Source organism: Scyliorhinus torazame, chromosome 5 (genome assembly GCF_047496885.1).
Source record: "Scyliorhinus torazame isolate Kashiwa2021f chromosome 5, sScyTor2.1, whole genome shotgun sequence".
NCBI lineage: Eukaryota > Metazoa > Chordata > Chondrichthyes > Carcharhiniformes > Scyliorhinidae > Scyliorhinus > Scyliorhinus torazame.
In genome coordinates, this window is record NC_092711.1 from 77403906 (window position 1) to 77430864 (window position 26959).

The 26959-nt window shown below is 47.7% G+C and overlaps 2 protein-coding genes across 5 annotated transcripts in view; one reads left to right on the forward strand and one right to left on the reverse strand.

Moving 5' to 3' along the window:
• Positions 1-26959, reverse strand: part of LOC140421435 (uncharacterized) — a 69875-nt gene continuing 42916 nt past the window's right edge. Inside the window, exons 1-2 of one of the 3 annotated variants that reach the window (XM_072506142.1) lie at positions 8167-8317; positions 1-6903 (exon numbers count right to left, since the gene is read on the reverse strand). In XM_072506142.1, coding sequence (XP_072362243.1) covers positions 5688-6533 — 846 coding nt within the window. In that variant the 5' untranslated portion in view covers positions 6534-6903; positions 8167-8317 and the 3' untranslated portion in view covers positions 1-5687. Of the gene's footprint in view, positions 6904-8166; positions 8318-26959 lie in introns of those variants that run through there. The other 2 variants (XM_072506143.1, XM_072506144.1) reach the window with 2 other exon arrangements.
• Positions 8086-20496, forward strand: LOC140421430 (uncharacterized). Of its 2 annotated transcripts, XM_072506133.1 has the most exons (3): positions 8145-8168; positions 9296-9374; positions 19004-20496. In XM_072506133.1, exon 3 carries the CDS (start codon positions 19355-19357, stop codon positions 20270-20272), a length of 918 nt encoding a protein of 305 aa, XP_072362234.1. In that variant the 5' UTR covers positions 8145-8168; positions 9296-9374; positions 19004-19354; the 3' UTR covers positions 20273-20496. The 2 variants fall into 2 exon arrangements, with proteins under 2 accessions (XP_072362233.1, XP_072362234.1); XM_072506132.1 differs by lacking the exon at positions 9296-9374 and having other exon boundaries at positions 8086-8168.

Consider the following 26959-nt stretch of genomic DNA (forward strand, 5'->3'; position numbering starts at 1 on the left):
TTTAGCCAGAACGATGATTTATTAATGTACACATGGTAAGGTAATGATCAGAATGCAATACAGACCAAGTTATCACAGAGTTACATTAGACTCTCTTGGAACGATCCTTATGTGCGACTGACCTCGTGTATGCTTTACAACCTTCTGCTGTCACCTGACTGATGCCTGACGCCACCTGCTGGTGGGAGGTCACATTGCTGAGCACATGTAATATATACATGCTTATCACCACATCTCGTAGCATCTCAAAATTATTGAGTAATTTATTTTTTCAAACAAATTCTGATTGCTCTGCAGTTTCTGGAAACATTTTGGTTGATAGTGTTATTTTTTAAAATATAGATCTAGTCTTTGCAATATAATTACCCAATACACCAATTCATTAATGATAATCAATGTTCACTACTGAATAATCATGTATTTAATTATTGTTTTTTGCTGTGAAATCAATACATAGTTAATATAAAAAAGGTACAGAAGGTGATCTGGCTGCTGGAAGCCACATGTTAGAGATGTAAAAGGGCTTCCTTGACCTTGTTACTAATGACAGTGAATACACTATGAAAATAACAACTTTAAAACTAAATGTGATCACACATCTGTCCTTACAGTTTCCTACATTACAACATTGAATATGTTTCAAAAGTACTCCATTGGCTGTAAAATACTTTTGGAGGTACAGTGGTAGTGAGAGGTTTTATAGAAATGGACATTTGTCCGCAAACTAGGATATATTACACTTGGTGTCCTCAACAGAATCATTGATAAAAATGGACTCTTAATTTTGTGTAATTAGCACATCGTTGACACCATTTTGACACTCTGTGAAACCCCAGACACACCATATGCACAATTATTTGTTGCAAAACACAAAACGAGTTGTTAAGATTTGGAATACACGGTCTACAAATGGTGCTCGAGCCTCATTTCAATTTCAATTTCACCATCTGTCATAGGCAGATTCGATCCCAGATCAGTAGAGCATTAACCTGGATCTCTGGATTACTCGCCCAGTAACAATGCCATTACACCAATGCCTAACCCACATATTCTTGACAGAATATGATGTTTAGTGTTGTGTTCTGTCATCTATTCTTGCAATGCTTCTACAGATCTGCTGGTGACTTAGCCAGAATGATGATTTATTAATGTACACGTGGTACGGTAATGATCAGAATGCTATACAGACCATGTTATCACAGAGTTACATTAGACTCTCTTGGAACGACCCTTATGTGGATATGTTGGACTGTAACTTCCAAAAGGGAATTTGATACATTTTGAAAAAGAAAACAAAATTGTCGAACTATGGGATTAAATGGGTCGCTGTCCAAAGAGCTGACACGGGAAAAATGGGCCAAATGGACTCCTCTGTGCTCCAGGAGCATTGTGTACCTGTAAAGCAAGTGAAAACGACTTGGAACCTACTGCCTGAGGGTAGGAGATTCAGAGATGATGGAAGATTTCAATAGGAAATTGGACAGGTACTGAGAGAAAGAAACCAACAGGGATTCGGGGATAGAACGGGGCAATGGACAGACTGGTTTGCTCCACAGAGATCCAACATGGATGACCTCATTCCCCACCCTCCAGGTGCTGTGATCTCAGGAGAAAAATTCAGCTGCTCCAGTCACTCCAACTAACAGGAGTCCCTAATCCCTGGTGCCATTCTGACACAATGGTTAGCACTGTTGCTTCACAGCAGCAGGGGCCCAGGCTCAATTCCTGTTTTGGGAGTCTGCACGTTCTCCTCGTGTCTGCGTGGCTTTCCTCCCAAAAGTCCCGAATGATGTGCAGGTTAGGTGAATTGGACATTCTGAATTCTCCCTCCGTGTACCCGAAAAGGTGCCAGAGTGTGGCGATGAGGGGGTTTTCACAGTAACTTCATTGCAGTGTTAATGGAAGACTACTTGTGACACTAATAAAGATTATTATTGTAAATGTCCTGTCCAGCCTCTCGAAGAACTTCGCAGCTTTCTTATAGTGTGGGGCCCATGTCTAGGGTTCCATTCTAGAGGGATAGAATTGAAAAGCACGGAGGAAATGTCCAACTTGTTTAGAACGATGGTTAGATTACACTGGGAGCACTGACAACATTGGTGATCTTAGGGCGCAGTGGGTTAGTCCTGCAGCCTCACGGCGCTGAGGTCCCAGGTTCAATCCCAGCTCTGGGTTACTGTCTGTGTGGAATTTGCACATTCCCCCCATGTTTGCGTGGGTTTCGCCCCCACAACCCAAAGATGTGCAGGTTAGGTGGATTGGCCACGCTAAATTTCCCCTTAATTGGAAAAAATTTATTGGGTACTCTAAAAAAAATTTTTTTTTTTCAAAGAAAAAAAATCAATGGTGATCTACATTTTCAACAAGGAAATAGAGAGGCATGGGATAAGGTGCAACAAAGATCCATAATATACAGAACTGAGAGCATTTAACACCCAGGAAAGGCTCAGGCTGCTTTTTTCTGGAAAAGAGAGGACTGATGGGTGACCTGATGGAAATCTTTCAGATTATGAAGGGATTCAATAATCCAATAGGAATTTCAGTAGAAACCTCTTTACCCAGCGAGTGGCGAGAATGTGGAACTCGTTACCACAGCGAGTGGTTGAGGTGAACAGCATGAATACATTGAACGTAAAGCTAGATACATACATGAGGGAGAAAGAATAGGAGATACGGACCCAGGAAGTGTAGTGCTGGTTAAAGAGGAAATTACTGCAATAGTGAGGAAGGATATTAGCTCCAACAATGTGGAATCTGTAGGGGTAGAGCTCAGAAACACCCAAGGGGTAAAATAGTTAGTGGCATCATATATAGACTCCCAAATTGGGGCTGGTTTAGCGCAGGGCTAAATAGCTGGCTTTTAAAGCAGACCAAGGCAGGGCGGGTTCAATTCCCATACCAGCTTCCCCGAACAGGTGCCGGAATGTGGTGACTAGGGGCTTTTCACAGTAACTTCATTTGAAGTCTACTTGTGACAATAAGCAATTTTCATTTCATTCAAACTGCAGTGGTGATGTTGGGAATGGCATAAAACAGGAAATTAGGCTGATTGAAAAAGTTTCTATAGGAATGTGAAGAGAAAAAGATTGGTGAACACAAATGTAGGTTCCTTAGTCAGAAACAGGGGAATGTATAACAGGAGACAAAGAAATGGCTGGGCAAATAAATACATACTTTGGTTCTGTCTTCACAAATGAGGACACAAATCAAATACCAGAAATGTTGGGGAATGCAGGATTTAGTGAGAGGGAGGAACTGAAGGAGATCAATATTAGGAGAGAAATGATGTTGGGGAAATTGATGGGATTGAAGGCTGACAAATCTCCAAGGCCTGATAATGTGCAACCCAAAATACTTAAAGAAGTGGCTCTAGAAATAGTGGATGCATTGGTGGTCAATTTCCAGGATTCTCTAGACTCTGGAACACTGCAGATTGGAGGGTGGCTTCTGTAACTCCACTATTTAAAAAGGGAGCTCGAGACAAAACAGGGAATTATAGGCCGTGGGGAAAATTCTAGAATCCATTATCAAAGATTGTATTGCAAAGCCCTTATAATAATAATCTTTACTGCCACAAGTCGGCTTACATTGTATAGAACCTTAGTTAGGCCACACTTGGAGTATAGTGTTCAATTCTGGTCGCCACACTACCAGAAGGATGTGGAGGCTTTAGAGAGGGTGCAGAAGAGATTTACCAGAATGTTGCCTGGTATGGAGGGCATTAGCTATGAGGAGCGGTTGAATAAACTCGGTTTGTTCTCACTGGAACGAAGGAGGTTGAGGCGAGACCTGATAGAGGTATACAAAATTATGAGGGGCATAGACAGAGTGGATAGTCAGAGGCTTTTCCCCAGGGTAGAGGGGTCAATTACTAGGGGGCATAGGTTTAAGGTGAGAGGGGCAAGGTTTAGAGTAGATGTACGAGGCAAGTTTTTTTACGCAGAGGGTGGCGGGTGCCTGGAACTCGCTACCGGAGGAGGTGGTGGAAGCAGGGACGATAGGGACATTTAAGGGGCATCTTGACAAATACATGAATAGGATGGGAATAGAAGGATACGGACCCAGGAAGTGTAGAAGATTGTAGTTTAGTCGGGCAGCATGGTCGGCACGGGCTTGGAGGGCCGAAGGGCCTGTTCCTGTGCTGTACATTTCTTTGTTCTTTGTAACACTGCAATAAAGTTACTGTGAAAAGCCCCGAGTCTCCACATTCCGGCGCCTGTTCGGGTAAATAGAGGGAGAATTCAGAATGTCCAATTCAACTAACAGCACATCTTTTGGGACTTGTGGGAGGAAACCGGAACGTCCAGAGGAAACCCACACAGACACGGGGAGAGCAAGCAGACTACGCACAGACAGTGACCCAAGCTGGGAACCAAACCTGGGACCCTGGCACCGTGAAGCAACAGTGTTAACCACTGTGCTACCGTGCAGCCCAAGAAAACTTAGAAACCAGTGGCAGGATCGGACAGAGTCAAAGCATGGATTTATGAAGGGGAAATCATGCTTGACAAATTTACTGGAATTCTTCGAGGGTATAACTGGTAGAGTTGATGAGGGGGAGCCAGTGGATGTGGTATATTTGGACTTTCAGATGGCTTTTGACCAAAGTCTCGCATAAGATATTAGCGTGTAAAATTAAAGCACATCGGATTAGGGGTAGTGTATTGAGATGGATAAAAAGCTGGTTGGCAGACAGGAAACAAAGAGTAGGAATTAATGGGTCTTTTTCAAATTGGCAGGCAGTGACTAGTGGGGTACCGCAGAGATCGGTGCTAGGACCCCAGATATTCACAAGATATACTAATGATTTTTAATAAAATGTAAAGTACCAGTCACTGAAGGTAAACATGCAGCTACAGCAGGCGATAAAGATGGCAAATGGTATGCTAGCCTTCATTACGAGTGAACTCGAGTCCAGGAGCAGGAATATCTTGCTTCAATTTACAGGGCCTTGTTGAGGCCATACCTGGAATATTGTGTGCAGTTTTGGTCTCCTTATCTGAGGAAGGATGTTCTTGCTCTAGAGGGAGTGCAGCGAAGGTTTACCAGACTGATTCCTGGGATGATGGGACTGACGTATGAGAGATTGAATCAGTTAGAATTGTATTCGCTGGAGTTCAGAAGAATGGGGGATCACATAGAAACCTATAATATTCTAACAGGACTTGACAGGGTAGATGCAGGAAAGATTTTCCTGATGGTGGGAACCAGAGGTCGCAATCTGAGGATACGGAGTAGACCACTTTGACAGAGATGAGGAGACATTTCTTCAACCAGAGAGTAGTTAGTCTGTGGAAATTCTTATCACCAGGAAATAGTTGAGGCCAATATGTTTTCAAGAAGCAGTTAGAAATAGCACTTCGGGCGGCCGGGATCAAAGGATATGGAGGGGAAAGCGGGATTAAGCTATTGAGTTGGATGATAAGCCATGATCATAATGAATGGCAGAGCAGGCGCAAAGGGCCACATTGTCTCTTCCTGCTCCTATTTTCTATGTTTCTATGTAATCCCTTCCCACAGAGGGAGCAGGTAATGGTCTCTCCCCAGTGTGAACTCGCTGATGTTTCTGCAGACTGGATAAAGCACGGAATCCCTTCCCACACTGAAAGCAGGTGAATGGCCTCTCCCCAGTGTGAACTCGCTGATGTTTCAGCAGGGGGGATGAATCAATAAATCGTTTCCCACACTTAGAGCAGGTGAACTCGCTGGTGTGTCTGCAGATTGAATAACTGTGTGAATCCCTTCCCACACTGAAAGCAGATGAACGGCCTCTCCCCAGTGTGAACTCGCTGATGTCTCCGCAGACTGGATAAATCACTGAATCCCTTCCCACACTGAGAGCACGTGAATGGCCTCTCCCCACTGTGACCTCGCTGGTGTGTCTGCAGACTGGATAACCAAGTGAATCCCTGCCCACACTGAGAGCAGATGAATGGCCTCTCCCCAGTGTGAACTCGCTGGTGTCTCAGCAGATTGGATAAATCACTGAATCCCTTCCCACACTGAGAGCAGGTGAATGGCCTCTCCCCAGTGTGAACTTGCTGATGTCTCCGCAGACTGGATAAATCACTGAATCCCTTCCCACACTGAGAGCAGGTTAATGGCCTCTCCCCAGTGTGAACCCGCTGGTGTGTCCGCAGGTTGGATGAATCAATGAATCCCTTCCCACACTGAGAGCAGGTGAATGGCTTCTCCCCAGTGTGAGTTCGCTGGTGCGTCTGCAAATTGAATAATTGTGTGAATCCCTTCCCACACTGAGAGCAGGTGAATGGCCTCTCCCCAGTGTGAACTCGCTGGTGTGACTGCAGACTTGATAACTGTGTAAATCCCTTCCCACACTGAGAGCAGGTGAATGGCCTCTCCCCAGTGTGAACTCGCTGGTGTGCCTGAAGGTTAGATAACTGAGTGAATCCTTTCCCACACTTAGAGCAGGGGAACGGTCTCTCCCCAGTGTGAATGCGTTGATGAATCTCCAGCTTAGATGGGACTCTGAATCCCTTCCCACAGTCCCCACATTTCCACGGTTTCTCCATGTTTTGGGTCTCCTCGTGTCTCTCCAGATTGGACAATCAGTGGAAGCCTTGTCTACACACAGAACATGTGCACAGTCTCTCCTCACTCTGAATGGTGTGATGTTTTTTCAGGCTGTCTATCTGGTTGAAGCTCGTTTCACAGTTCACTGGAACTCTCTCACTCGGGTGTGTATTTTGTGGGTCTTGGTGTTTTTCCAGTCACACTCACGTTTAAAATCTTTTGAAGCTGACAGATCGGACAAACATTTCTCCTTCTCGCCGATGAAATCCAGAGCCCGATGATATTCAGATCAGAAGGAATGGAGTGAGTTTGTCACATCGAGACGTGATGTTTGAGATTTCGGTCTATAATTCCTCCTCTTCCAATATTCTTTAAAAACAATTAACAAAAGTCATCATTGTTAATACAGGATAGAAATTCAGAACAGACAATTCTAGTTCCTTTGGAATCTTATTTCCTCTCTCGTTCTCCAAAATCTGTAAATCTCCATCCCACACAATCTCCCTCCATTCTCACTCTGCTGTATCTTATATTTACCCTCCCAATTCTCCTGAAGGTGCGGATTCATGTTGATTGATAGATCCAAGCTCAGCTCACTGCTTCCTGACCAGGACACAGAGATTATAATAGGAGTAAGAGTTGGCCATTCGGCCCACCGAGTATGCTCAACCATTCAATGAGATCCTTGGCCGATCGACCTCAGCACCATTTTCCCCACACGGTCCCCATATCCCTCGATATCTTCAATATCTAGAAACCTGTCAATATTTGTCTTGAACATACTTAATGACTGAGGCTCCACATTCCTCTGGGGTAGAGAATTCCAAAGCGTCACCACATCCTCGAGTGAAAAAATCCCTCCTCAGCTTCAGATTTCTCTCTATTTTCCTGCCTGAACTCCATTGTCCATCAAATATCTGTCGATACCATGTTTGAACATATTCAATGACCCCCCCAGACTTTGCTGCTCCCTGTGGTAGAGAAATCCAAAGACTAACCATCAGAACATCATATTCTTTATTATTGTCACAAGTAGGCTGACATTAACACTGCAATGAAGTTACTGTGAAAAGCCCCTAGTTGCCACATTCCGGCGCCTGTTCGGGAACACAGGGAGAATTCTGAATCTCCAGATTACCTAACAGCAAGTCCTTCGGGACTTGTGGGAGGAAACCGGAGCACCCGGAGGAAACCATGCAGACACAGGGAGAACGTGCAGACTTCGCTCAGACAGTGACCCAAGTGGGAATCGAACCAGGTCCCTGGCGATGTGAAGCAATAGTGCTAACCACTGTGCGACCGTGCCGCTGCATTAGATATCACTGCCCAATATTAATTTACTGACCCTGAAATGTCAGCCATCTCCTGGGGAAACCAGCCCTTTAATTGAGAACATTAGGAATGAGACCATCCTTTTCACTTGACAAATTAATCAAGCTCAGAGAGACTGCAGCCCGTGAAGAACGTTTTTTCGGGCACTAGGACTTGGCCTGGAACAGACTATGAAGCCCTGCCCATTTGACGTCACCGTACACCCGCGCATGCGCACCGCTCCATTTGAATCAAGATGGCGGCTGTTAAACTGGGCCTGTTATGGGGAAAAAGATCCGAAGCTGCAAGCGCAGGACTTACAGGTACGTATTCCTGGTTTAGGGTCTTCACACGCTATTTAAACATTTTATCCCTCCAGAGCCGGCTCTATCGCTTGCTCCGGATTCCCCATCCTTACCCGCTGCCCTTGAGACAAAGAAGCGTCTCTTTCACAGGCGCCATCACACACCGCGCATGCTCCAACTACTCCCAGGCAATACGCCTGCGCACTGCTGTCCTGCAGTGTCGAGAGGGGACATTCACCACCGCGGGGAATGCCGGGTAATGAACACGCCATTGATCATCCCAATTCGTGAATAGTGATTTTTGTTTGCTATGTTGTGAAGATTGGGTGGGTAGGATAAAAATTATATATAAATGCAAGTGAGCAGGCCCTCAATTATAAACCAGAACAAAGGGGAGTACAAATTAATTTTCATTGATGTACAATGAAAAGTATTGGGCTGGACCAAGTCCCCACTCAGGCGTGAAAACGGGGGTGTTTTACCCCACGAAAACTGGCACAAAACAGCCACCGATTCCCTGCTCCGGGGGAGGCGGATGCGGGGGCGAGCAGGGAGGCAGCATATAGCTCTCATCTCCAGCTTCTGATATGTCACGGAGCATTGCTGGGTCCGTGGCCGCGCATGCGCAGGGTGAGGCCAGCAGCGGCCTCACCGTGCTTCATGGCAGACTACGCCCGCGGACCCGGACCGCAAAAGTAGTATCCCCTTTGGGCGCTCGCGCATCCTGGACTGGACCGCACCCCCCCCCCCCCCCCCCCCCCCAGTGCCGCCAATCCCAATTGAGCCCCCCCTGCCCCGACTGAATATGATGCAAGGTTCCTGAACGGCTGGGCCTGCAGTGAACCTTGAAGAACCGCTGCCTGGGATCTTTCCTCTTCATTCAGACTCCCAGCTGAAGCTGTTTCTGCAGTAAAAATTTTAACTTTGAATATCAATCCCAATTTAATATTTGGTTCAAAATCTATACCTTTTTAAACAATGTGCAGTGTTACAGGGAGAAAGCAGGAGAACGGCACTGGGTGAAAGGCTCATTCAGAGAGACAGTGCAGACACAAGGGGCCGAATGGCCTCCTGCGCTGTAACAGTCTGAGATTCTGTTGTGCTGATGTAGAACCTTTCACACTGAAGGAATCTTTAATTTATAGGGATCTTAACCTGTCGAACTACGCCAAGTTTGGGGGAAGCTTAGTTGATGAATCAAGTCCTGGCGCAATACGACAAGTTGTAAGATTTGTACTATTTGTAGACTGTGTTAAGTTGTTTGATTCCTTGTATTATTCGACTGTGTATAGTTGAAGGAATTTATATCATCTCTGCTATTCGGTTATCAGTAGCACTTTGCGAATACTGGAACTCAGCAGAAATTTGCAGTATAAACTCCTCAGGTGCCAAAAAGAATTGTTTTATTTGTAGTCGCTTGATTACAATTTGAAAGTCATTTAAAAGGCAATTCGTAGACATTTCGAAGCTTTCAGAGAATTACAGACATTATCTTTCTTTGCTTAGGCAGACAGCTCGAAAGTAACTTTTAAAAGGTCAAAGTCTGGCAATGAAACATGAAGAGAGAGAGAAAGCTAATCTTCAGCTAAACTCAAACTCAAAGTCAAAAGTGGACTAACATCACTGACACAGACTGGTAGACTGACAGAACCCCCAAAGACAATTACCTAAAAACTAAACACTAAAACAAAACCTAAAATGGCGGGGAGAAACTTTTCAGTTATACACTTTCATATCTGTCTTAAGTCGTCTAATTACACCCCAATATAATCCTAATTGGTTTGGGTTAGACTCAAACACATTTGATTTGATGGCAAGCCGTCCATCTTCAATGTGCAACATCAGCTTTTCTGACCTAGCTGTTATCTGCATTGTGAACAATGGTGCCTTCATGTTACTGTGTATTCAATCCCTTGGCCTTGACAATTAGCACAAGCAGTGTCAAATTATCTTGCAACTGTGCTGTTTTAATGTCACACTGTCTTTGAAAATATGCATTTGCGAGGACTTCCGGGTGCGGCTATGCAGAGCTAGGTCGCATATTCGGCAGCTCCTGCTTGGAACGGACTTTTGGGCTCTTTTACAGGGCCCCCACGGCATTTGTTTGACATTTCCCGGTGTGGGAAGAAGGCGGCAATATTCCCCCGACAGTGTCCCCCAGGAAGGGTATGTCTCTTGGTTGCCAGACACACGCAGAAACAGTGAAAGATTTGGCTGCAACTACAGGATAAACAGGGCCTCTTCCAGCATGCAGGCGGGGGAAGGGCAAGCTTAAAGCTGCAAGCTGACCTGAGGGCCTGTATCAAAGGTGAATTCTAGCAGCAGAGGGAACAACTGTGAAAAGACCTCATCAAGGCCACTGAAGGGACTTCCGGTTGCGGTGATGCCTAGCTAGCCGCACGCTTCGGCGGCTCCAGCTCCGACGGACCTTCGGGCTCTTTTAAGAGCATCAACGGGGAATTTTTCGACGACGCAACCCGGTGTGGGGCGTGTGAGAAGGGAGTCCCCCCCAAACGAAGGAGGAAAAAAACGGCGGCGGCGGCTGCAGCGCGAGGAATCGTCGACCAAAGGGTCAGAAAGAGAGAAGTACAAGATGGCGGCAGAGAAAGCGCAGGCGACATGGGGGCCTGAGCATGAAATTGTGAGACGGTGCGTGGAGCTGCTGAAGAGGGAGGTGCTGACCCCGTTGCTACAGGCAATTGAGGGGCTCAAGGAGACATTAAAGACCCAGGAGACAGAGCTCCGTGTGGTGGAGCAGAAGGTGACAGATATTGAGGACGAGATCCTGGGCCTGGCGGTTAAGACACAGACGCACGAGGCACTTCATAAAAAGTGTACTGAAAGGATCGAAGCCCTAGAAAATGGAGCGCGAAGGAAAAACCTTCGGATACTGGGTCTCCCTGAGGGTGTGGAAGGAGTGGACTGTGGAGCGTACGCAAGTACGATGCTGAGCTCACTGATGGGTGCTGAGGCCCCTACGGGCCCCTTGGAGGTGGAGTGGGCAAATCGGATTCCGGCGAGAAGACCAAAAGCGGGAGAACCACCCAGGGCGATAATCGTGCGATTTTACCGCCTTAAGGATAGAGAAGAGGTCCTGAGATGGGCTAAAAAGGTGCGGAGTAGCAGATGGGAGAATGCAGTGGTACGGGTATACCAGGATTGGAGTGCGGAGGTGGCGAGAAGGAGGGCGAGCTTCAACCGAGCCAAAGAGGTGTTGCATAAAAGGAAGGTGAAGTTCGGGATGCTGCAGCCGGCAAGACTATGGGTCACGTATCAGGAGAGACACCATTATTTCGAGACGGCGGAGGAAGCATGGACCTTCATCAAAGAAGAGAAATTGGATCGGAACTGAGGGACTGATGCTGCAGGAAATGTTATTGTTAATGTTACGGTGGAAGTTAATTGAGAAGTAAACAGGGAAGGGGGGAGACATTGGGGAAATGTGGGCGCCGGTGAGGGGGGAAAGACGGGACATAGTTGGAGAATGGGGAAGGGGAGGGGGAGGGGAAAGGGAGCTGCGCCATAAGAGGCGGGTCAGGTAAAGGGATGTTCCCGCACCAGAAAGAATAAGGCGGGAAGACAGGCGCAAGGCGGATGGGAGTTCCCCACATGGGGAGGTCGAGGAGTGAGCAGGAGTAGCCGGGGTCAGTTGAAGTCAGCTGACTTACGGAAGTAATATGGGGGGAGCAATCAAGCTAGAAAGAGATCTAGCGGGGAGGGGAGGAGGGAGGGAGAAGGGGGGGGGGGGACAACTGGGTTGCTGCTGCGGAAATCCAAAAGGAAATGGCTAAAGAGTGGGTGGGCGGGGATGGTGTGCGACGCTGGGGGAGCGAGCGGGAGCGCGGAGGCGGGATATGGGACTGGCCTAGAGAAGGTAATGGCTAGTCGACACGGGAGGGGGGCAGGTAGCCCCCCAGTGAGGCTGATCACGTGGAACGTGAGAGGCCTGAACGGACCGATAAAAAGGGCCCGAGTGCTCGCGCATTTGAAAGGACTAAGGGCAGACGTGGTTATGCTCCAAGAGACGCACCTAAAGGTGGCGGACCAAGTTAGGCTAAGGAAAGGATGGGTGGGACAGGTGTTCCACTCAGGACTGGACGCAAAGAATAGAGGGGTGGCCATTTTGGTGGGGAAACAGGTCGCATTTGAAGCAAAGAACATCGTAGCAGATAGCGGAGGTAGATATGTAATGGTGAGTGGCAGGCTGGAGGGAATGGAGGTCGTGTTGGTTAACGTGTATGCCCCAAACTGGGACGATGCGGGATTTATGAGACGGATGCTGGGGCGTATACCGGACCTGGAGGTAGGAAACTTGATTTTAGGAGGGGACTTTAATACAGTGCTGGACCCGGGGCTAGATAGATCCAGCTCAAGGACCGGAAGAAGGCCGGCAGCGGCCAAGGTACTTAAGGGGTTTATGGACCAAATGGGGGGAGTGGATCCATGGCGATTTCTTAGACCTAGGGCTAGGGAGTATTCCTTCTTCTCCCATGTCCATAAAGTGTACTCCCGGATAGATTTTTTTGTTTTGGGAAGGTCGTTGATCTCTAGGGTGGAAGAAGCTGAGTACTCAGCCATAGCGGTTTCGGATCATGCCCCACATTGGGTGGACCTGGAATTAGGAGAGGAAAGGGAGCAGAGAACACTCTGGCGATTAGATGTGGGACTGATGGCGGATGAGGGAGTGTGTGCAAGAGTGCGGGGGTGTATTGAGAGATACCTGGAGGTCAATGACGACGGCGAGGTCCCTGTGGGAGTGGTATGGGAAGCACTAAAAGCGGTGGTCAGAGGAGAGCTGATCTCCATTGGGGCCCACAAAAGGAAAACAGAGGCCAAGGAAAGGGAAAGATTACTGGGGGAGATTTTAAGGGTGGATAGGGAATTTGCAGAGACCCCGGAGGAGGAATTGTACAGGGAGAGGAGACGACTCCAGACGGAATTTGACCTTCTGACCACCAGAAAGGCGGAGGTACTGTGGAGGAAGGCACAGGGGAGGAGGTATGAATATGGGGAAAAGGCGAGTCGCCTGTTGGCTCATCAATTGCGAAAGAGGGCAGCAGCGAGGGAAATAGGAGGAATTAGAGACGAAAGGGGAGACACGGTGCGAAGGGCAGGAAAGATAAATGAGGTGTTCAAGACCTTCTATGAGGAACTGTATAGGTCTCAACCCCCAGAGGGAGAGGAGGGGATGCGGCAGTTCCTGGACCAATTGAGGTTCCCGAAAGTGGAGGAGCGGGGGGTGGTAGGCCTGGGGGCACCGATTGGGGTGGACGAGGTTATTAAGGGACTGGGAAGCATGCAAGCAGGGAAAGCCCCAGGACCAGACGGGTTCCCGGTGGAGTATTACAGAAAATATGTGGACTTGTTGGCCCCGTTGATGGTGAGGACGTTCAATGAGGCCAGGAAAGGGGGGACTCTACCCCCGACGATGTCGGAGGCGACGATATCGTTAATTTTGAAGAGGGATAAAGATCCGTTGCAGTGCGGGTCCTATAGACCCATTTCATTGTTGAACGTGGACGCCAAATTGTTGGCAAAGGTACTGGCATCGAGGATAGAGGACTGTGTCCCGGGGGTGGTGCACGAAGATCAGACAGGGTTCGTAAAAGGGAGACAACTGAATGTTAACGTGCGACGACTATTAGGGGTGATAATGATGCCCCCAGTGGAGGGGGAGGCAGAGATAGTGGCGGCAATGGACGCAGAGAAGGCATTTGATAGGGTGGAGTGGGAGTATTTATGGGAAGTGTTAAGGAGGTTTGGGTTTGGGAACGGGTTTATTAGCTGGGTTAGACTTCTTTATGGGGCTCCAACGGCAAGCGTAGTTACAGGTCGACATAGATCGGAGTATTTCCGACTATATAGGGGAACAAGACAGGGATGCCCGCTGTCTCCATTGTTGTTCGCGTTGGCAATTGAACCTCTGGCCATGGCGTTGAGAGACTCCAGGAAATGGAGAGGGGTGATTAGAGGGGGAGAAGAACACCGAGTCTCGTTATATGCGGATGACCTATTGTTATACGTGTCGGACCCAGCGGGGGGAATGATAGAGGTTATGCGAATTTTGAGGGGGTTCGGGGATTTCTCGGGGTATAGGCTAAACATGGGAAAGAGTGAATTATTTGTGATACATCCAGGGGACCAGAGTAGAGAGATAGAAGGCTTGCCTCTAAGGAAAGTGGAAAGAAACTTCCGATACCTGGGGATTCAGATCGCTAGGAGCTGGGGAACCTTGCACAGACTTAATCTGACACGGTTGGTAGAACAAATGGAGGAGGACTTCAAGAGGTGGGACATGCAGCCTCTATCGCTGGCGGGCAGGGTGCAAGCAATTAAGATGATGGTCCTCCCGAGGTTCTTATTTGTATTTCAATGTCTCCCTATACTAATCACTAAGACCTTTTTTAATAAAATAGACAGGAGCATCACGAGCTTCGTGTGGGCAGGGAAAGTTCCGAGAGTAAGGAGGGGGTTCCTTCAGCGTAGTAGGGACAGAGGAGGATTGGCACTACCGAACTTGGGCGATTACTATTGGGCCGCCAATGTGGCAATGATACGTAAATGGATGATGGAGGGTGAGGGAGCGGCGTGGGAAAGACTGGAGAGAAAGTCCTGTAAAGGGACGAGTTTAGAGGCGCTGGTGACGGCGCCGCTACCGATCTCACCTAAAAAGTTTACCACGAACCCGGTGGTGGCGGCAACATTGAATATCTGGGGACAGTGGAGGCGACAGAGAGGGGTGCGGGGAGCCCTGGTGGGGTCCCCAATCAGGAACAACCATAGGTTCGCCCCAGGAAGAATGGATGGAGGATTTCAGAGCTGGTTCCAGTTGGGAATTAGGAGGGTGGGAGATTTATTTATAGATGGGACTTTTGCGAGCTTGGGAGCATTGGAGGAAAAGTATAAGTTGCCCCGGGGAAATTTCTTGAGATATATGCAGGTGAGGGCATTTACTAGACAACAGGTGAGGGAATTTCCATTGCTCCCGACACAGGGGATACAGGACAGGGTGCTTTCAGGGGTGTGGGTCGGAGAGGGCAAGGTGTCAGAGATTTACCGAGAGATGAGGGAAGAGGGGGAGGAGTCGGTGGGCGAACTAAAAGGAAAGTGGGAAGAAGAACTAGGGGAGGAGATAGAGGAGGGTATGTGGGCTGATGCCCTAAGCAGGGTAAATTCCTCTTCCTCATGCGCCAGGCTTAGCCTGATTCAATTTAAGGTGCTACATAGAGCACACATAACGGGAGCAAGATTGAGCAGGTTCTTTGGAGTGGAGGACAAATGTGGGAGGTGTGGCGGGAGCCCGGCAAACCACGCACATATGTTTTGGGCATGCCCGGCACTGGAAGGGTATTGGAAGGGAGTGACGGGAGTGATTTCGCGGGTGGTGAAGGCCCGGGTCAAACCAGGCTGGGGGTTAGCTCTATTTGGAGTTGCGGAAGAGCCGGGAGTGCAGGAGGCGAAAGAGGCCGACGTTGTGGCCTTTGCGTCCCTAGTAGCCCGGCGCAGGATCCTACTCATGTGGAAGGAGGCGAAACCCCCCGGACTGGAGGCCTGGGTAAATGATATGGCGGGGTTCATTAAACTGGAGCAGATAAAGTTTGCCCTGAGAGGATCGGCTCAAGGGTTCACCAGGCGGTGGCAGCCATTTCTCGACTACCTAGGGGAACGTTAGAGGGAAGACAGATGACCAGCAGCAGCAACCCAGGGGGAGGGGGGGGGGGGGGGAGGGGGGGGTTTAGTTTAGGTCAAAGATAAAGGGGTTTTGTTACTTGTGTATTGTTTAAAATTTCTGTATTGTTATTGTTGCGTTTGCTTTGTAAGAGGGGAAAAATTGTTGTTTGGGAAAAAATTTTCAATAAAACATTTATAAAAAAAAAAAAAAAAAAAAAAAAAAGAAAATATGCATTTGCCAGAACAACGGAATTCAGTAAAAGTGAATTATGCTGTATAAATGGGTATTTAAAACTGGGGCTCAACATTTATGCTTAAACAGCTATCTTTTACCTATACTAGTTGTATTTGAAATACCTGGCTTCTACAGTCGGCCCTTTGATAAATCGAAAAATTGAGATATATCAGAAAAGATTAAAATACATCATTAATGCGATAGGATAGGTAAAAGCGCAAAGAATCATTGCAGTTTTAAACAATAAAATGGAATTAACATTGCAACAGGCATTTCAAAATAATTATTATAATTAATAAGTTAATCAAATTTGATCACATTGATAATTAATAATAACTTCATGTAAAATTATTATACAATAAAAGTTGAACATATGATCTAGTAATAAATGGTAAAATGATTATCAAAATGGACATCCTCTGGATTATGCACAAAAGCTTGTTGAAAGGGTTAATTTTCTTACAGAGACAAAAAGAGGCGTATAGCTTGGAAGGATGCCATTCGCATCTTTAAACTTTTTTTTTGTCACTCAAATGGACTGGGAGTAAAAGTTGGATTGCTGCCAAATTCCCGTTATCAAATTTCTTTGAACGATATGTTCTTTTGGCTTTTAATCAAAGATTGTTGTTTTTTTTAAAAAACCAGCTTCCACATTGTTTGAAGTTTTAATTTCCAGGCTAATTTTAAACATTTATTTTAAAATATCAAATACAATAACTTATTAAATATATAACTGAACCAATCTTGTGCTGTATCTTGATTTTCTGTCGATGAATTTGTCGATTCTGTTAAAGGAAACACAGCTAACAAGATATGTTAATTTCTTTAAATTAATAAAGCAACATTCAGAATAATGACAGTTTTCTTAAGTTGACAGTTCTCGTGACCAGTTGTGGGCAGCACAATTTAGAAAGGAGGCCAATGTCTCAGACAGGGAGCAGGGGAGATTTACCAGAACGGTATCAAGGTTGAGGGATTTCAGTTTTATGGACAGACTGGAGAAGTTGGGATTTCCTCCCTTACACAGAGAAGGTTCGAGGGAAATTTATTGCTGGTGATCAAAATGATGAGAGGTTTCTGCAGGTAGATCGGAAGAAAATGTTTCCACTGTTAGGAGAGTCAGTAAACTCTGGAATTCCTTCCCTAAATATCTCCACCTCATTTTCCTCCTTTGGATACTCCTTAATTCCTACTTCTTTGACCAGTTGTTTTGGTCACATCTGCTCGATAAAATCCTTCCGGTGTTAAATGATGATTGATAGCCTCTCCCATGAAATGTTTTGGGATGTCAGACAAAATACCCAGGCTTGGGCTAACTAGTGCCAAGTAACATGTGTGCCACACAAGTGCCATCTCCAATAAGAGACATACTAACCATCACCCCTTGACATGCAATGGCATTACCATCACTGAATCCCCCACGGGGGGTGGGTTACCATTGACCTGAAACTGAACTGGACTAGCCATATAAATACTGTGGCTACAAGAGCAGGTCAGAAGATAGGAATTCGGGCAGCACGGTGGCCTTGTGGTTAACACAGCTGCCTCACGGCACTGAGGTCCCAGGTTCGATCCCGGCTCTGGGTCACTGTCCATGTGGAGTTTGCACATTGTCCCCGTGTCTGCGTGGGTTTCGTCCCCACAACCCAAAAATGTGCAGGGTAGGTGAATTGGCCACGCTAAATAGCCCCTTAATTGGAAAAAATAATTGGGTACTCTAAATTAGAAAAAAAAAAGAAGATAGGAATTCTGTGGCGAGTAACTCACCTCCTGACTCCCCAAAAGCCTGTCCACCATCTACAAGGTACAAGTCAGGAGTGTGATGGAATGCTCACCACTTACCTGGATGAGTGCAGCTCCAACAACACTCAAGAAGCTCAACACCATCCAGGATAAGGCAGCACACTTGATTGGCCCGCCTTCCACAAACATTCACTCCCTCCACCACTGACGCACAGTAGTAGCAGTGGGTGTACCATCTACAAGATGCACTGCGGGAAATCACCAAGGCTCCTTGGGCAGCACCTTCCAAACCAACAACCACTCCCATATAGAAGGACATAATCAGCAGGTACCCTTACATCAAGAACACACCAGACACTCCCCGTACACACTGACTGACACACCCACACAAACAGACACACACACTCAGGCATGCAGCCACTACCATCTAGGACAGGAGCAGCAGATATATATTTCTTTATTCAATTTTTTACGGGATGTGGGCGTCGCTGGCTCGGCCAGCTTTTATTACCCATTCCTAGTTTCCCATCAGAAGGTGATGGTGAGTTGCCTTCTTGAACCGCTGCTGTCCTTGAGGTGTAGGTACACCCACTGTGCTGTCAGGGACGTAGTTCCAGGATGTTGCCCCAGCGACAGTGAAGGAGCGGTGATATATTTCAATGTCAGGGTGCTGAATGACTTGGTGAACCTCCAGGTGATGGGGTTCCCGGTGTCTGTTGCTCATGTCCTTCTAGATGGTAGTGGTTGTGGGTTTGGAAGGTGCTGTCTCAGGAACCTTGGTGAGTTACTGCAGTGCATCTTGTAGATGGTGCACACGGCTGATTGATTGATTGTCACATGTACCGAAATACAGTGAAAAGTATTTTTTCTGTGGCCAAGGAACATACACAGTACGTACACAGTAGACAAAAAGAATAATTGACAAAGAAAATAATTGGTTTTATTGTCAGTCTGCAGACAGGAGCTGGAGAACTGAACCCAGGCAGAGGAGAGGGAGGGAGAAAACTGGGAGTGGAGGAAAGAAATGGTGCAGATGGTGAGATGGGTTTGGATTTCAGCCCGGGGAGGAGGGAGAGTGTGTGGGACGGGGATTTACAGCTTTGGGAGAATGAGAGAGGAAATAATGGTATATTGAACTAGAATTGTCTATTCTGAATTTATATGCTCCACTGACAGTGATGACGTTTGTAAATTCCTTTTACAGGATATTGGAAAGGAGGATTTACAGATGTGAGACAGAAACCAAACATCATCTGACAGTCACTCAATTCATCAGGACCTGAAAATCCTCAGACTTTGAATGTTGAAGGAGAAACTTTTGTCTCTTCTGTCTGTGAGAAACAATTTTAAACATCAGTGTGACTGGAAAGATATCAAGACAAACACACCCGAGTGAGAGTGTTCCAGTGAACTGACCAAGGAAAGCTCTAACCAGTTACACAGCCTGAAGAAACATCACGACCTTCACAGTGAGGAGAGACAGTGCACATGTTCTGTGTGTAGACAAGACTTCAACCAATCATCCACCTTGGAGAGACACAAGGACACTGGCACCATGGAGAAACCATGGAAATGTGAGGACTGTGGGAAGGGATTCAGTTACCCTTCCCTGCTGGAAAACCATCGGCGCAGTCACACTGGGGAGAGGCCATTCACCTGCTCTGTGTGTGGGGAGGGATTCATTCAGTCATCTGGCCTTTGGTCTCACCAGCGGATTCACACTGAGGAAAAGCTATTCATCTGCACCTCCTGTGGAAAGAGGTTCAGGCATTCTTCAGCACTCACTGTACACCAACGCACTCACACTGGGGAGAGGCCGTTCGCCTGCTCCGACTGTGGGAAGGGATTCACTCAGTCATTCCACCTGCTGTCACACCAGCGTGTTCATAGAGGTGAGCGGCCATTCACCTGCTCTGTGTGTGGGAAGGGATTCACCGGATCATCCCACTTGCTGTCACACCAGCGAGTTCACATTAAGGAGAAACCATTCAGCTGTACTTCCTGTGGAAAGAGTTTCAGACAGGCATCCTCCCTCATTGTACACCAGCGGCTCCATACTGGGGAGAGACCGTTTACTTGCTTTGTGTGTGGGAAGGGATTCACAGTTTTACCCACCCTTCTGAGACACCAGCGAATTCACACTGAAGAGAAACCATTCGGCTGCACCTCCTGTGGAAAGAGTTTCAGGCAATCATCCAACCTCACTGTTCACCAACACACTCACACTGCGGAGAGACCATTCACATGCTGTGTGTGTGGGAAGGGATTCAATCGGTCGTCCAACCTCACTGCTCACCAGCGCACTCACACTGGGGAGAAACCGTTTACCTGCTCAGTGTGTGGGAAGGGATTCGCAAAGTCTTTCAACTTGCTGACACACCAACGCACTCACACTAAGAGACAATTCAACCGCTGTGTGGGGGAAGGGATTCACTCAGTCACGATGCCTCCAGAGACATCAGCAAGTTCATAAATGACAGCAGGGGTTGGATTCTGCTGTTGTTTCGTATTGACAGTCTGACAATATTTTCTGCTGATGTTAACCCCAAAACTGCTGGAATTTAATCTGCTGAAAATGGCATTTATTGTGGGGGCGACAGTGTCTATTTTTAAAAGCACCATCTGTGATCTTTCTTCTTAATTCAAGACCTCTCAGCAGAAACCTGTTTTGAATAAATTTATGAACTTTTGCTTCAATTCTAAATCAATCTTTGGCGTAAAATCTACAATTCAGTGTCTGAAAGATCCGACTCCAGGGCTCAAAATATATTTTTTCAATGGCTCTTCTTGAGATTTTCTCGAGAGATGCTCTTTGATTTTCAGGAGTTAATGTTTGGTTTCCATGGTCACCTTTTCCACTCTCACTAACTCCTTTATTAAGTGATGTAGTCAAGTAATCACATCATCATCAGTATTTGTGTTGAATATTTTTTTAGTTTACTTATTTTCGTAGGTAAGGTAGCACAAATACCAAAGACTGAGTACATATTAAGTCTTTTAAATTGGAATCTATAAATAGGATGTTTCTGTTAATTTATTTAAAAAGGAAACCCCCTTACTCCATTTCCAAAATGAGAATTTGAACTATTTGACACAAGGTAATTGAAGGGGTGCCAAGTGTTTATTGGATCAGCCGGTGGAGCAGGAAAAAACTCACCCAATTCTGATCTTCATTGTGTAGATTTACATTCGAAACCCATCGATAACCTCACTACACCCACTGAGATCAGCTCAGACCGGGGGTTCTGTATGTTGTCTGAGCGTTCAACTGCAAATAACAGCAGTGAAGAATGAAACCTGGATGAATGCATCTCAACTTCTAATTGGACTGATGTGATTGGTGAGTAAGTTCACAATGCCTGGTTACTCAAACTCCTGGGCTGTGCACCCCACCTCCTGGGATATATAAATATAGTTGATTCTTGCTCAGCAGAACGGGGAAAGCTCTGTGATGGTTGGATGGTGACGAGACTCCCACTGCATTTCCTCAGCCTCTCGCACACCCCTTCATCCGCCAAGAGTCCCACATCCAACCTCCAGCGCGGGCGCTGATTACTGCCTTTCCTAACCTGCAGCTCAACCCTGTGCGGTGCATGGTCTGAGATTGTAATCGCCGAATACCCCGTGTCCACCACCCCAGCCAGAAAGACCCTGCTCAAAATAAAGAAATCAATCCGGGAGTACACTTTATGCATGTGTGAAGCACTCCTTCACCCCCGGCTGCCCGAACCTCCATGGATCCACTCCTCCACCCCACCCCCCCCAATCAGCTCCATGAACCCTCTTAGTTCCTTTGCCATTGCTGGCACCCAGCCCGTTTTCGAGCTTGACGGTCCAAGCCAGGGTCCATAACGGTGTTGAAGTCCCCTCCCATGACCAACCTGTGCGAGTCCAGGTCCGGTATCTTCCCCAGCATCCTCTTTATAAACTCCACATCATCCCAATTTGGTGCATATACATTCACTAATACCACCTGCACCCCCTCCAGTTTCCCACTGACCATAATGTACCGACCTCCCACATCCAAGACTATTCTAGGCGCCTCAACCACCCGCTTATTGATCAGGATCGCGACCCCCCTAATCTTTGAATCTAGTTCCGAATGAATCACCTGGCTGACCCAGCCTTTCCTCAGTCTAACCTGGTCCGTTACCTTAAGGTGCTTCTCCTGCTACATTACCACAACCGTCTTCAATCCCCTAAGATGCGCGAACACACGTGCCCTTTTGACTGGCCCATTTAACCCTCGAACATTCCAGGTGATCAGCCTAGTTGGTGGGCTCATTGTCCAAGAAAAACGAGAAACTTTTTACGAAAACAGACACAAAACAGAGAAAACAAAACACGAACGTTGCAGCCAAATTCAAAAGTTCTCAGTCCTTCGTCAGCCCTTTCTTTCTTGCAAAGTCCAACGCGTCCTCAGGCGACTCAAAATAAAGGTGCTGATCCTCATGCGTGACCCAGAGACGGGCTGGGTATAACAGTCCAAACTTCACCTTTTTCTTGAACAGGATCGCCCTGATCTGATTGAAACCTGCTCTCCTCCTGGCCACCTGCACACTCAGGTCTTGGTAAACCCGCAGGATCCTTTTGTCCCACTTGCCGCTCCGTGTCTGCTTGGCCCACTGCAGAATACGCTCCTTATCGACAACCTGTGGAATCTCACCACCATAGCCCTCGGGGGGTTGGGGGGGTTGTGGGGGGGGGGTCCCATTCGTGGCTTCTTCACAGGTGCTCTGTGAGCCCTATCCACCTCCAAGGGCCGGAGAATGCCCCATCCAGCAGCTTCTCAAACATGCCTGCGACGTATGCCCCAGTGTCCGTTCCTACGGACCCCTCTGGGAGCCCAACAATTCTTAGGTTCTGCCGGCGGGATCCAGAAGCTTCTTTTGCTGATCCCTCAGCATCCCCACCTCCAACTCCACCGCAGTCTGATGCTCCTCCTGCTCAGCCAGCGCGTTCTCCACCTTCTGGATCGCCCGATCCTGGGTGTCCAAACTGAGCTCCAATCACTCAATCAATGCTTTTATCGGGTCCAAGCAGACCCGTTTCTGCGTAGCAAAGCCCTCCTGGATGACTTGCATAGCTGCTCCATAGACTGCTGGGTCGACAAGCCAGAGGTTCGCCCCTCCGCCATGCTGTCCCCTGTTGCAACACAGCCCAAGTTATCTCTGTCTTCTTGTTTCTGCCCTTACAAACACTTCCAGTCCTTTTCTCCTTGCACTGAAGTGGGAAATCAGTAGAGAATTGCCACTAACATCCGTTCTGCAATTCAAGTCGGTTAAAAAGTCGGGGGAAAAGGCCCAAAAGTCCAACCAAAGTGGGAGCCACCAAAAATGTGACTTATTCCTTCATAGCCACCAGAAGTCCGAGATACCCTTTCAGACCTACTGTAGGTCCTTCTGTCTTTGGCAGGCAAAAAGCTAAACTACTTCTGACAGACCTGGCTCCTCCCATTAATTACATCATCTTCAGCCAACTAACTATCTTATGACCATCTTACGAAGGCTAAAAACCCTCAATTATCTAAACCTCAGGGAAACTTCTAGCTACAAACAAAATTCCATTAGCCCTATATAGGTAGACAAGTAAATGGATGGAATCGCTGATTATCCATTAGTTAAGATGGCATAGAGATGAGAAAATTAGGGAAGCAAATACGTGGCTAAAGGAGTGGTGTGGGAAAGAGGGGTTCCATTTGGTGGGTCACTGGGATCAATATTGGGACAAGCGGGAACTGTATTGTTGGGATGGTCTCCACCTGAAATGATCTGGGACCAGTGTCCGAGCGGAAAAGATAAATTGGTGATCAGAAGGACTTTAAACTAGTTCATGGGGGGGGGGTCAATATAGTTACAAAATCAATTAGCAGGGCAGAGAGTAGTTAGGAACCAACTTCAGGAACTGTAGTTAATGGCAAAACTACGAGAAGTATACTGGTTAAACCGGAAGAGAAAAATAATAAACAGCGAATAAAGCATCAATGCTGTGGGACAGGTTAAAGAGGAGTGGGGGGGGGGGGGGGGGGGGGCCCAAGTCAGAGTTCTATAAACTAATGCACGGAGTGTAAGGAATAAACAAGATGAGCTGCAGATGCAATTCAAATTAAAGATTATGATGCAGCTGCTATTACATGGCTGTGGGATGGTCGGGACTGGGAACTAAATATTCCTGGTTATAAAGTTTACAGGAGGGGCAGGGAAGTTGGTCAAGGGAGTGGAGTGGCCTTACTGATTAGAAATACTATAACCTCAATGATGAGGGAGGATATAATGAGGGGAAAGCATCCAGTGGAGACCATATGGGTGGAACTGAGGAACAGGAAATGATCTAAAACTATAATGGGTGTTGTATATCACCCCCTGGTGGCAGTTCTGAGGTTTTAGATCGTATTCCATGAAATGGAACCCCTCCTTCCCACACCACTCCTTTAGCCACGTGTTAACTTCCCTAATTTTCTCATCTCTATGCCAATTTGGACGTGGCTTGGGTAATATATCAACATTTTTTCAAAAAAAATATTTTTTTAAATTAAAATTTTGCAAAATTTTTCATAATAAATAGTAATAATCCTAACACAGCAAAATAGAGTGAAAATTAACATAGTGCAAAAAGAGAATATACAATAGCAATTGATGAGACGTGACCGCACGCGCCTCAGTCTTCCCACACCCTCCCAATGGAGCACTCACCCCCACTCCCCTACTGCTGCTGATGTTTTAATTTTCCCTGAGAAGCCATCGGACGGTATTACGCCCCCGGTGCTCAACAGCAGCAGCTCTGTACACTTGGCAAAATTATTTACACACATAAGTAGGCATCTGTTTGTGATGGTGTTGTCCCTTGCTTCTCCCAGACGGAGTTCGCTGCCGCTGTCGTCTCGTTCCACTTCTGCGGTCCTCCCGTCTTCCCCGTTTTCTCTGTTCCTTTGGACGTTAAGTTTGTTAACGCTTCCCTGCCTCCCCCCTCCCTGGCTATCCTCTATTGTTCCCTGTCTCTTCCCTCTACCCCCCCCCCTCTCCCCACTCCTGCCCCCCACCTCCCCCTGTGGCTCGCCTTTCCTTCCTCTTAGATTTAGCTGTCTCTGCCCACCCCCCACCCCCACTCCCTCCCGGTCTATCTCTCCCTCTCACGTTTTGGCTACTCTCCCCTGTTTCTTGGCTATCTGGCTATTCTTCTGCTTGTTTGTTGGCCACAAACAGGTCTCGGAACATTTGGGTGAATGGCTCCCACGTTCTGTGGAAGCCGTCGTCTGACCCTCGGATGGCGAATTTGATTTTCTCCATTTGGAGAGATTCCGAGAGGTTGGACAGCCAGTCTGCAGCTTTGGGTGGTGCTGCTGACCGCCAGCCGAACAGGATTCTACGGCGGGCGATCAGGGAGGCAAAGGCAAGGGCGTCCGCCCTCCTCCCCAGGAATAGATCTGGCTGGTCTGAAACCCCGAAGACCGCCACTTTCGGGCATGGCTCTACCCTCATCCCCACCACTTTGGACATTGCCTCGAAGAAGGCTGTCCAGTACTCCACACGTCTGGGGCAGAACCAGAACATGTGGCCGTGGTTGGCTGGGCCTCCTTGGCACCGCTCACATCTATCCTCCACCTCCGGGAAGAACCTACTCATACGGGTTCTTGTTAAGTGGGCTCTATGTACCATTTTTAGTTGCGTCAGGCTGAGCCTTGCGCACGTGGAGGTGGAGTTGACCCTATGCAGTGCTTCGCTCCAGAGTCCCCACCCTATTTCGATCCCCCGGTCCTCCTCTCACTTCATTCTTGTTGCGTCCAGTAAGATGTCGGCCCCTTCTACCAGTCGGTCATACATTTCACTACAGTTTCCTTTATCTAGTATGTTTGCGTCCAGTAACTCTTCCAGTAACGTCTCTCGTGGTGGTTGTGGGTATGTCCCTGTCTCCTTTCGTAGGAGGTTTTTTTAATTGCAGGTACCTTAGCTCATTCCCCCTGGCTAGCTGGAATTTCTCTGTCAGTTCGCCCAGTGTTGCGATCCTTCCATCCGTGTATAGGCCCCTGACTGTCAGTGTCCTTCTGTCCTTCCCTCCTGCTGTAGTGTTTTTTGGGTGGGGATGGGAGCGCCACCGTGGCCAGGGCCCGGAGGGAGGTCCCCCTGCAGGAGGCCTCCTCCACGCGCACCCACTCGGCTTCTGGCTCCTTGATCCATCCCCTTATTCGCTCGGCCGTCGACGCCCAGTGGTAAAGTTGTAGGTTTGGGAGGGCAAGCCCCCCCCACTGGATTTTGTTTTTTGTAAGACCTTCTTTGGGATCCTAGCATTCTTCCCCCCCCCCACCCCCAATACGAACGCCACGATTAGTTTGTCTAGTGCTTTGAAAAAGGCCTTGGGGATGTAGATCGGGATGGATCTGAATAGAAAGAGGTACCTGGGCAGCACATTCATTTTGATCATCTGGACTCTCCCCGCGAGGGAGAGTGGGAGTGTGTTCAATCTTTGCAGGTCCTTTTTTACTTCCTCTGTCAGACTGCTGAGGTTCCATTTGTGGATCCCTTTCCAGTCATGGGCTATTTGGATTCCCAGGTAGAGGAATTTGAGTCGGGCTTGTTTAAAAGGCAGTCCCGTTAGGGCTGCCCCACCTACTTGTGGGTGTACCAGGAAGATCTTGCTTTTGCTCATGTTGAGTTTGTAGCCCGAGAAGGTGCCAACTCTTTCAGGAGCGCGATGATTCCGTCCATGCTGCTCTGTGGATCTGAAATGTAGAGCAGCAGGTCATCTGCATAGAGTGAGACTCTGTGCTCTCTGCCTCCCCTTCGGTTCCCCCTCCAGCTATTTGCTGCTCTGAGCGTGATTGCTAGTGGCTCGATCGCTAGAGCGAACAGCAGCGGGGTCAGTGGGCATCCTTGTCTGGTGCCCCTGTGCAGCTGGAAGTATTGGCAGTTGGTATTGTTGGTCCATACGCTCGCCATGGGAGTGTTGTATAGGAGCTTTACCCAGGAGGTGAACCCTGTTCCAAGTCCGAACCGCTCCACTACCTCTGAGGTTTTTCCATTCGACTCTGCCGAAGGCCTTTTCTGCATCTAGGGAGACCATCACCTCTGGTGTTCTCTCCCCGGAGGGGGTCATTATCACGTTCAACAGGCACCTGATGTTCGAGGTAAGCTGTCTACCTTTGACAAATCCCGTCTGGTCCTCT